General features: G+C 45.1%; 1 protein-coding gene across 1 annotated transcript in view; it reads right to left on the bottom strand.

Moving 5' to 3' along the window:
- The window catches only part of LOC139448562 (ATP-binding cassette sub-family C member 5-like), a 73,468-nt gene that overhangs the window by 45,882 nt on the left and 15,348 nt on the right, over positions 1-12,238 (bottom strand). The window contains exon 2 of the mRNA XM_071230132.1: positions 3,067-3,182. Coding sequence (XP_071086233.1) covers positions 3,067-3,143 — 77 coding nt within the window. The 5' untranslated portion in view covers positions 3,144-3,182. The remainder of the gene's footprint in view (positions 1-3,066; positions 3,183-12,238) is intronic.

Genomic DNA, 12,238 nt, shown 5'->3' with positions numbered 1-12,238 from the left:
TGACATTCAGTTCATAACCAACATGGCGACTGCCGTGCAGAATTCGGCCGATTGCAGGATTTGCAAAGCATTTGTGCCGTCAACTGGGCGTCAATAAAAAAATTCCAAATATTTCCATGTTTTCAACAAAGGTGCTCAAGTGATTTGATGCACTGTGCGGCGTAAGACCCATTTACACTATAAAGGTCTTGATTATCGATCAGATCTTCTTGACTGGGCACAGCCATTTTGTTTGTAGCAAATGCAAGTCATTTGATAGATGGAATCTGATTGGTCAATAGAAGGGACATAACTCGTAACTGCCACTGGTGGCGCTATGATCGAGTCCAGAAATTCCATCCTAATTCATCAATGGTGGAGTGAGTGAGTGAATGAGTTTGGTTTTACGCCGCTTTTAGCAATATTCCAGCAATATCACGGCGGGGGACACCAGAAATGGGCTTCACACATTGTACCCATGTCGGGATTCGAACCCGGGTCTTCGGTGTGACGAGCGAACGCTTTAACCACTAGGCTACCCGACCGCCCTCATCAATGGTGGAAACTCAACTTATAAAGTCAGTTAACTCCCTTGCCTCGGGAAGATGAAAAAAATGAGTAGGAACTATCCATGATAAATGATATGATCAGTGTGTGTTTGTTGTTTACTTTGTGGTCTGTAAATAATCAAGTTTGGACCAGACAATCCAGTGATTGACATCATGAGCATCGATCCACGAAATTGGGATCAATGACATGCATCAACCAAATCAGCGAGCTTGACCACCAGATCCCGTTAGTCACCTCTTAAGACAAGCATAGTCGCCTCTTACAGCTGATGATCGATTCTATTCCGGATCTTCACAAGGGGATATGATCAGGGACTGTTTAATACATGTTAGTTAGATTTATTGTATGATTAAAATTTATCCCCGAAGTTTTTCATCCAATAGAAACGTGAAGGAACAGGAAACAGATTTGGACCGTCAGTTATTAAACCGACAAAAAAAATGAAAAAGAATTCCATAGCGACAACTTCAAAAGTTTCCAAGCTAAATTCCGGAAGAGACACAACCTGCATAAAGGATCAAGGTGAACAGTTGTGTGGAGTATAGTCCCTGAGGGCATTGGTCTATATTTGAATATAGATATATCTTCTATGAAATTGCTTTCAGAAGAATCTCATAAACTGAAGGGAATAAAACCGACATAATATTACTTCAAACTTGCATAAGCCTCTCAACACAATGCTCAATCTGACCCTTCTGAGAAACAGGCGGACATATTAGCCTTTGGGCTACATACAGTGGTGTCCTGTTACGAAATTGCAAATGTCACTCTGTAAGTCCCTCCCTCACTCACACACTAACTCACACATTCATTCATAGAAGAACCGTGATACCCACTCATTGATTCATTTACTGTAAATCTTGAAATTAACGTGAGTGTGAAAATGCGAGTGTCTTTGCTCGCATTAATTAACTTCGCATTTATGTCTCCAAATGACTATCGACAATAAGACGGCCTCACTGCACACTTTGGATAGCGGAAATACCAATAAATATAAACACAAACACGGTTTATGGAGCAGCAGTTGTAACAAGTACACAACAATGTCATTTAAAGGAATCAGCAGTCGTATTAATTTGGAGACACATAAATTTCCAGATTTACAGTATTGAAAAAGTCTGTGTACATAAAATTTAAACACTGAACCCCAAAACATGAAGGACAAGATGATTGCATGGTTTACATTCCTTACCTTGGACTTAAATCATACAGGCATAACATGTATCTTCAGAATGATAGCACAGGCATTTTCAATCTCTGATTGTTTAGAGACTATAGAGTGAGTGAGTGAGTGAATATGGTTTTATGCCGCTTTTAGCAATATTCCAGCAATATCACGGCGGGGGACACCAGAAATGGCCTTCACACATTGTACCCATGTCGGGAATCGAACCCGGGTCTTCGGCGTGACGAGCCAACGCTTTAACCACTAGGCTACCCGACCATCCCATTAAGGGATTTATTCTCCCACTCAAAGATGTATTTCCCTTCCCGACAAGATACATCACATAAACCAATCAGATCTCAACATTCTGACATGGAGGCAAGACAACATAAATTACGCCATCAGGTTAGATCATGCAGCAGCAGAACACAGAACTCTCTCAGATGAGTGAGCAAGGTTTGAGATATCGGTTTTATATGTCAATGTAAGGAAAACTACATTCTGTTTGTTTGTTGTTTAACCCCACACTCAGCAATATTCCAGCTATATGGCGGCGGTCTGTAAATAATCAAATCTGGACCAGACAATCCAGTGATTGACATCATGAGCATCGATCAACGCAATTGGGATTGCTGACATGCATCAACCAAGTCAGCGAGCCTGACCACCCGATCCCGTTAGTCGCCTCTTACAACAAGCATAGTCGCCTTTTACAGCAAGCATAGTCGCCTTTTACAGCAAGCATAGTCGCCTTTTACAGCAAGCATAGTGGCCTTTTACGGCAAGCATAGTCACCTTTTACAGCAAGCATAGTCGCCTTTTACAGCAAGCATAGTCGCCTTTTACAGCAAGCATAGTCGCCTTTTACAGCAAGCATGGGCTCTAAAACTACAATTGGACAATTTGTATTGATACCAGGAAACTAATACAGACCTGTTGTGTAACGAGGAACCATGTACCCAACAACCCTGAAACCCCTTTAAGTCGTGCCATAGGACTGCTTTCTGTTCGTCTAAAGCAACCATTTGCTTAAAATGTCAACAGAATCTTGGCATGCCCCCACTTAGTGCACATGAATCCCCCTTTAAGTCGTGCCATATGACAGCTTTTTTGTTCGTTTAAAGCAACCATTTGCTTAAAATGTCACACTGAATTTTGGCAGGCCATCCACGTAGTGCACATGAGTCCCCCTTTAAGGGCAGAGATGGTATCAGCATATGCATCAGTTCCCATGGTTACAATGTATTGTCCCTTCCTCATCATTGTCTCATAAATAATTTACATCCAAATGTCACATTGATGCCCTGTTGGCACACGTTGTATGATTAAATATTCAACTAAAACATAATTACCCATATCGTTCGAATGACTGACTGATTGAGCGTCGAAACGTCCTACCAGAATTCTTTTTTTCTGTCGGTACATCCATACCATCTTACTCCAAGCCAAGCTGCAGCATCTAGTCTCTCTGTAAGCAAACAAGGAGTTTCACTTAAAATGTGGAACTTTTTAACAAACTGAAATTATTTCCTTAAGTATTGCTTGATTCAACAACTGATAAACCAAGCAGGAAAACATTAATTCAGCCAGCAATTAAAAGCACCAGCCTTAAGCCTGTTCTTAGGAAAATGTCAGCAGGCACTAGGGACTGGTCATTATGGAGGGGTTGTGGGGATACCGCAAAGATTTATGATAACAATATCAGAGATGGGGGCAAGAAAACAAACACGCAGTTCTAATGTTTCAAATAAAAAAGTTATAAATGGGGGATAATTATTTAGGGACGTCATTTATTATAAGGAGGGGGGGGGGCCAAGAAAAAATGTTACATAAGATGAGGGGGTCTGCAAAACATAATACAGACCTAAGACCAATCCAACTGCCCCCACCACCTCCAATTCCCCCGCCCCTCCCATCCCCCCACCACCTCCCATCCCACCCCCCTCGCATAAATCACCATTCTCTCAGCTAAACTTACAGGCACCATAGTACTTTTAAAGTGCATTGGGGCTGTTGAAAGTACGTTACATAATTGCTTCTTTAATGAAATCGAAATGAAATAGCAAACATGCTCGTAGTTTTTTCAGATTTCAAAAATTGGACACCCAAGCAAGTAATCGGATACAAGTCCAGTGCCATGCTATCAGAAAAGATTAAATCTGAACTTTTCCACTTATTCAACTTTCACTCTGGCATTCTTCAGAATCTGATATTAAAATGAACTACCAATTCATATCAGGGGTTACAAATCCAGGGTTTTATTACGGCAGAGAAATGATATTCTCTGTGAAATTATCAGAATAGTTTCATTGAATGTATAAATTACTGGACTTGTCAAATACAAGTAAGCTAACTTGTCCTCCCTGTAAATAATACTTACAGAGACATAGGGTAAATAATACTGTATGAAGACACAGGGTAAATGATACTTTACACAGATATAGGGTAAATAACACTGTATACATACAGGGTAAATAACACTGTATACAGACATAGCATAAATAAAACTGTACACAGAGTAAATAGTACTGTACACAGACATAGGGTAAATAAAACTGTAAAGAAACATAGTGTAAATAACACTGTACAGAGACTTCGGGTAAATCATACTGTGCATGGGTAAATAATACTTATTATTTCGCATACCAGGTATTAACTGCATATCACAGTTCCTAATAATACAGGCAGAACTGCCTGAGTAATAAACCGAAGAGGCATTTTCAATTTTGTTATCCTAATTCTGTTAGAGAAACCACAGCAACGATAAAAAAGATGTCGACAATGTACAAAGTAATGACAGAAGGGTGGGAGACAACACACAATGTCACAAGTTCATTTGACTTTAAGTCAGGTGATCTACTGAAGGACATGATTGTTGAGCAGGGATCCATTAGCTTTATAAAACAGCCGCCATTGCAACCTAACATTGAAAAATGCTACCTGATATTTATATCTAGAGGCACCAAGTACACATAAAAAAATTCAAATTTGTGTATGACTTACCCTTACTTTTCCACATATCTTTGAACACACTCAATACCTCTTAGCTTTATTTACCATACTACGCCACTAATCCCTGTGTTACGTGTAATTTGTCATGCTTTCTTGGGCTTTACGATTACATGCACGTTCCTTTTATGTTTTTACAGAAATGGATCCTTGCTAACGTGTGTCAATATGTTGTGCCCCAGTGATAGGGATCCTGGTCGTGTGTGTCAATATGTTGTGCCCCAGTGATAGGGATCCTGGTCATGTGTGTCAATATGTTGTGCCCCAGTGATAGGGATCCTGGTCATGTGTGTCAATATGTTGTGCCCCAGTGATAGGGATCCTGGTCATGTGTGTCAATATGTTGTGCCCCAGTGATAGGGATCCTGGTCATGTGTGTCAATATGTTGTGCCCCAGTGATAGGGATCCTGGTCATGTGTGTCAATATGTTGTGCCCCAGTGATATGGATCCTGGTCATGTGTGTCAATATGTTGTGCCCCAGTGATATGGATCCTGGTCATGTGTGTCAATATGTTGTGCCCCAGTGATATGGATCCTGGTCATGTGTGTCAATATGAACACACAATGCCATTTAGAAAGTGGTCAATTTACACTTGTCAGAGGAGTACACAAAGTATGTGATCTAGACTACCAATTGTCGGACTTTGTGTGGATCCTTGCTCGTCTGTGGACCTTTGCTTGTGTGCGGATCCGTGCTCATGTGTGGATCCTTGCTCGTGTGTGGATCCTTGCTCGTGTGTGGATCCGTGCTCATGTGTGGATCCTTGCTCGTGTGTGGATCCTTCCTCGTGTGTGGATCCCTACTCGTGTGTGGATCCTTGCACATGTGTGGATCCTTCCTCGTGTGTGGATCCTTGCTCATGTGTGGATCCTTGCTCATGTGTAGATCCTTGTTCGTGTGTGGATCCTTGTTCGTGTGTGGATCCTTGCTCGTGTGTGGATCCTTGCACATGTGTGGATCCTTCCTCGTGTGTGGATCCTTGCTCGTGTGTGGATCCTTGTTCGTGTGTGGATCCTTGCTCATGTGTGGATCCTTGTTCGTGTGTGGATCCTTGCACATGTGTGGATCCTTCCTCGTGTGTGGATCCTTGCTCATGTGTTGATCCTTGCTCGTGTGTGGATCCCTGCTCGTGTGTGAATCCTTCCTCGTGTGTGGATCCTTGCTCGTGTGTGGATCCTTGCTCGTGTGTGGATCCTTGCTCATGTGTGGATCCTTGTTCGTGTGTGGATCCTTGCACATGTGTGGATCCTTCCTCGTGTGTTGATCCTTGCTCATGTGTGGATCCCTGCTCGTGTGTGGATCCTTCCTCGTGTGTGGATCCTTGCTCGTGTGTGGATCCATGCTCATGTGTTGATCCTTGTTCATGTGTGGATCCTTGCTCGTGTGTGGATCCATGCTCATGTGTGGATCCTTGCTCATGTGTAGATCCTTGCTCGTGTGTGGATCCTTGCTTGTGTGTGGATCCTTGCTCATGTGTGGATCCTTGCTCATGTGTAGATCCTTGCTCGTGTGTGGATCCTTGCTTGTGTGTGGATCCTTCCTCGTGTGTGGATCCTTGCTCGTGTGTGGATCCTTGCTCGTGTGTGGATCCCTGCTCGTGTGTTGATCCCTGCTCATGTGTTGATCCTTGCTTGTGTGTGGATCCCTGCTCGTGTGTTGATCCCTGCTCATGTGTTGATCCCTACTCGTGTGTGGATCCTTGCTCATGTGTGGATCCTTGCTCATGTGTGGATCCTTGCTCGTGTGTGTTGATCCTTGCTCATGTGTGGATCCTTGCTCATGTGTGGATCCTTGCTCATGTGTGGATCCCTACTCGTGTGTGGATCCTTGCTCATGTGTGGATCCTTGCTCATGTGTGGATCCTTGCTCTTGTGTGTGGATCCTTGCTCATGTGTGGATCCTTGCTCGTGTGTGGATCCCTACTCGTGTGTGGATCCTTGCTCTTGTGTGTGGATCCTTGCTCATGTGTGGATCCTTGCTCTTGTGTGTGGATCCTTGCTCATGTGTGGATCCTTGCTCGTGTGTGGATCCCTACTCGTGTGTGGATCCTTGCTCTTGTGTGTGGATCCTTGCTCATGTGTGGATCCTTGCTCGTGTGTGGATCCCTACTCGTGTGTGGATCCCTACTCGTGTGTGGATCCCTCCTCGTGTGTTGATCCCTGCTCGTGTGTGGATCCTTCCTCGTGTGTGGATCCTTGCTCGTGTGTGGATCCTTGCTCGTGTGTGGATCCTTGCTCGTGTGTGGATCCTTGCTCGTGTGTGGATCCCTACTCGTGTGTGGATCCTTGCTCGTGTGTGGATCCTTGCTCGTGTGTGGATCCTTGCTCGTGTGTGGATCCTTGCTCGTGTGTGGATCCTTGCTCGTGTGTGGATCCCTACTCGTGTGTGGATCCTTGCTCGTGTGTGGATCCTTGCTCATGTGTGGATCCCTGCTCGTGTGTGGATCCTTGCTCGTGTGTGGATCCTTGCTCGTGTGTGGATCCCTACTCGTGTGTGGATCCTTGCTCTTGTGTGTGGATCCTTGCTCATGTGTGGATCCTTGCTCTTGTGTGTGGATCCTTGCTCATGTGTGGATCCTTGCTCGTGTGTGGATCCCTACTCGTGTGTGGATCCTTGCTCTTGTGTGTGGATCCTTGCTCGTGTGTGGATCCCTACTCGTGTGTGGATCCCTACTCGTGTGTGGATCCTTCCTCGTGTGTTGATCCCTGCTCGTGTGTGGATCCTTCCTCGTGTGTGGATCCTTGCTCGTGTGTGGATCCTTGCTCGTGTGTGGATCCTTGCTCGTGTGTGGATCCTTGCTCGTGTGTGGATCCCTACTCGTGTGTGGATCCTTGCTCGTGTGTGGATCCTTGCTCGTGTGTGGATCCTTGCTCGTGTGTGGATCCTTGCTCGTGTGTGGATCCTTGCTCGTGTGTGGATCCTTGCTCGTGTGTGGATCCCTACTCGTGTGTGGATCCTTGCTCGTGTGTGGATCCTTCCTCGTGTGTGGATCCTTGCTCGTGTGTGGATCCCTACTCGTGTGTGGATCCCTGCTCGTGTGTGGATCCTTGCTCGTGTGTGGATCCTTCCTCGTGTGTGGATCCCTGCTCGTGTGTGGATCCCTGCTCGTGTGTGGATCCTTGCTCGTGTGTGGATCCCTGCTCGTGTGTGGATCCCTGCTCGTGTGTGGATCCTTGCTCGTGTGTGGATCCTTCCTCGTGTGTGGATCCCTGCTCGTGTGTGGATCCTTCCTCGTGTGTGGATCCCTGCTCGTGTGTGGATCCTTCCTCGTGTGTGGATCCCTGCTCGTGTGTGGATCCCTGCTCGTGTGTGGATCCCTACTCGTGTGTGGATCCCTGCTCGTGTGTGGATCCTTCCTCGTGTGTGGATCCTTGCTCTTGTGTGGATCCTTGCTTATGTGTGGATCCTTGCTCGTGTGTGGATCCTTCCTCGTGTGTGGATCCCTGCTCGTGTGTGGATCCTTGCTCGTGTGTGGATCCTTCCTCGTGTGTGGATCCCTGCTCGTGTGTGGATCCTTCCTCGTGTGTGGATCCCTGCTCGTGTGTGGATCCCTGCTCGTGTGTGGATCCTTGCTCGTGTGTGGATCCTTGCTCGTGTGTGGATCCCTACTCGTGTGTGGATCCCTACTCGTGTGTGGATCCCTACTCGTGTGTGGATCCCTCCTCGTGTGTGGATCCTTCCTCGTGTGTGGATCCTTGCTCTTGTGTGGATCCTTGCTTATGTGTGGATCCTTGCTCGTGTGTGGATCCTTCCTCGTGTGTGGATCCCTACTCGTGTGTGGATCCTTGCTCTTGTGTGTGGATCCTTGCTCATGTGTGGATCCTTGCTCTTGTGTGTGGATCCTTGCTCATGTGTGGATCCTTGCTCGTGTGTGGATCCCTACTCGTGTGTGGATCCTTGCTCTTGTGTGTGGATCCTTGCTCGTGTGTGGATCCCTACTCGTGTGTGGATCCCTACTCGTGTGTGGATCCTTCCTCGTGTGTTGATCCCTGCTCGTGTGTGGATCCTTCCTCGTGTGTGGATCCTTGCTCGTGTGTGGATCCTTGCTCGTGTGTGGATCCTTGCTCGTGTGTGGATCCTTGCTCGTGTGTGGATCCCTACTCGTGTGTGGATCCTTGCTCGTGTGTGGATCCTTGCTCGTGTGTGGATCCTTGCTCGTGTGTGGATCCTTGCTCGTGTGTGGATCCTTGCTCGTGTGTGGATCCTTGCTCGTGTGTGGATCCCTACTCGTGTGTGGATCCTTGCTCGTGTGTGGATCCTTCCTCGTGTGTGGATCCTTGCTCGTGTGTGGATCCCTACTCGTGTGTGGATCCCTGCTCGTGTGTGGATCCTTGCTCGTGTGTGGATCCTTCCTCGTGTGTGGATCCCTGCTCGTGTGTGGATCCCTGCTCGTGTGTGGATCCTTGCTCGTGTGTGGATCCCTGCTCGTGTGTGGATCCCTGCTCGTGTGTGGATCCTTGCTCGTGTGTGGATCCTTCCTCGTGTGTGGATCCCTGCTCGTGTGTGGATCCTTCCTCGTGTGTGGATCCCTGCTCGTGTGTGGATCCCTGCTCGTGTGTGGATCCTTGCTCGTGTGTGGATCCTTGCTCGTGTGTGGATCCCTACTCGTGTGTGGATCCCTGCTCGTGTGTGGATCCTTCCTCGTGTGTGGATCCTTGCTCTTGTGTGGATCCTTGCTTATGTGTGGATCCTTGCTCGTGTGTGGATCCTTCCTCGTGTGTGGATCCCTGCTCGTGTGTGGATCCTTGCTCGTGTGTGGATCCTTCCTCGTGTGTGGATCCCTGCTCGTGTGTGGATCCTTCCTCGTGTGTGGATCCCTGCTCGTGTGTGGATCCCTGCTCGTGTGTGGATCCTTGCTCGTGTGTGGATCCTTGCTCGTGTGTGGATCCCTACTCGTGTGTGGATCCCTACTCGTGTGTGGATCCCTACTCGTGTGTGGATCCCTCCTCGTGTGTGGATCCTTCCTCGTGTGTGGATCCTTGCTCTTGTGTGGATCCTTGCTTATGTGTGGATCCTTGCTCGTGTGTGGATCCTTCCTCGTGTGTGGATCCCTACTCGTGTGTGGATCCCTGCTCGTGTGTGGATCCTTCCTCGTGTGTGGATCCCTACTCGTGTGTGGATCCCTACTCGTGTGTGGATCCTTCCTCGTGTGTGGATCCCTACTCGTGTGTGGATCCTTGCTCATGTGTGGATTCGTCCGAAGTAAAGTTTTAGCTTAATTTGAAACTTAAGCACTGAAAACATTCAGCCAAGTTGATTGTCTGGTCCTGACTTGATTATTAACAGACCGCCATCATATAGCTGGAATATTGCTGAGTGCGGCGTTAAACAACAAACAAACACTCATAAAAGATGATAGAAAAATACCCATGTATACTCATACTTATTTACATAATCACATACTATAAAAATTGTTTGTTTGTTGTTTAACCACACTCAGCAGTAATCCAGATATATGACGGGGGTCAGAAAATAAGTGTGTCTGGACCACACAATTGGGACATGATGACATGTATCAACCAAGTCAGCAAGCCTGAACCCCCGATCAATTATTGGCCTCATACGATAAGTATAGTCGCCTCAAATGGCAAGCATGGGTTTCTGAAGACCAGTATTCCAACCCGAGTCTTCACAGGTAACATAATCCAAAACTAAACATACATCATATTTCTAAGTAAAATAATTGAATTAATAACACAGCCAAAATTCACATTATATTCATAATAAAAGAAACAAAATATACACATTTCAAAGCATAGTTATTCATGACATTCTAAACAAAACAAGAATTTCCACACAATCATAGCCACACTCAAAAATTTATGAAGGAAAATAACAGAATTTTAAATTTCAGCAAACACATCAATTTTTAATCACATTCATAATTTAGGAATCCCACAATAAACACAATACTATTACCTTCTGATCCAAATGTGTGCTACCAGGTTTATGGAGAGTTTACTGCACACAGACATTAATATAGAATCCACCCATCTAATACAATCAAATTGAAAAATTCAATACATACATGTGGGTTCTGCCCCCTTAAGTAATGAAAGCATTTGAAGCATGACTAATAACAGAGTGTCAAAAGTCTACACATCTATAGAGGACTTGGGTAAACTATTTGTGTTAGCTAGGGTGGAGCCCGGACCTATTTTTAGGTCATCAGGGCCCCAACGCGTTTGTATGCTCTCTTGAACATGTTGACTATATCCATCCCTGCATTGAATGTGTCTATATTTAATCAAAATTGAGGAAAGGAGATGATTATTCTTTGTTAAGAAAACATTCCATATTTTGAGTAGGCTTCAATAGGAAATGGAGACCGGTTGCCCTTGGGTGTTTTTACGGAATTGCTTTCTTATTTATGAATGAAGAACGAAATAATTATGAAAACAAGTCCATAGATCTCACAGATATGTCTGAGCGTTAAGGCTTATATGAAATTATCTTGAACACCATCTAAACTAGGTCGGTTGACAGGGGGTGTGTTCTTCAAGTGTGTTGAGTGAGTTGGGTTTAACGCAGCTTTTAACATTATTCCAGTAATATTGCGGCATGTCAGCTTAATGTGGGAGGAAAGCCCGAAGTGATGCAAGTCTCAGACGTTTACCACTTTGGTGAAACCCACGAGCACGGGTATGGTGCTTACAAACGTAGAAACATAATCGGGGCGAACCGGGATTCGAACCCACAATCATAGGTTTGTGGCAGGCCCAGGGGACGCAACTCTGCACAGCGAATCGTGGCGCCTTAGACGGCTGGGCCACCCATGCCCCCCGTATATTCTACAGGGATTTATTTAGGATTACAAACTAAGTGCCATCGACAGGCAAATTGGGAAAAATATTGTGATATTGTTCAGAATTAGATTTTTTTTCCATGTGTTTATTTATTTCGTTAATTCTGAGAAATTGGGATTTTTTATATTCAAATTGGTAAATTTTACTGACTTCGGGACGAATTTTTGCCTCTGAGCAGGTCCAGATAAAACGCTGTCATAATAAAGAAAGTATGAATTTTGAAATAAAAACACGAGATATTATCCAATGAGTAAATACTATAAGTTGAAGCAGTATCACGAGGGGTGTTTATTCATTTATGAGTCCCCCTATAGGTTTAATACCACATGCCAGAGGCGAGTGGTATAAAACCTAACAACAGACACATAAAACCCCATGTACCCCTTATGATACTGCTACAACGAATCTATCTAACTGACATATTTCAATCTGCCATTGTAAAAGAAGAAAAACAGATTGAAACGAGAAAGAAAACAGCTCTTTGATTGAGTTGAGGTTAACTTGTGCTGTGTCAAGTGACTTTCATTCACTAAGAAAAAGTATGTGGTCTTTTGCTTTGAAGCTAGGTATAAGGGCTTTATTATTACGCTCGAAAATCCATGTGCAGTCTGCCTTCTTCATGGTGGGGTATAACTCAAAAAGTATTTCCCTCCCAGGCAGGATACATAGTATTTTATCCAGATCACATGTCCCAACCAGATCTCAT

Source organism: Haliotis cracherodii, unplaced genomic scaffold (assembly GCF_022045235.1).
Source record: "Haliotis cracherodii isolate W230 unplaced genomic scaffold, xgHalCrac1.p SCAF_7, whole genome shotgun sequence".
Taxonomy (NCBI): domain Eukaryota; kingdom Metazoa; phylum Mollusca; class Gastropoda; order Lepetellida; family Haliotidae; genus Haliotis; species Haliotis cracherodii.
The sequence above is the reverse complement of the archived record's forward strand: the minus strand, read 5'-3'. Positions and strand labels throughout refer to the sequence as shown.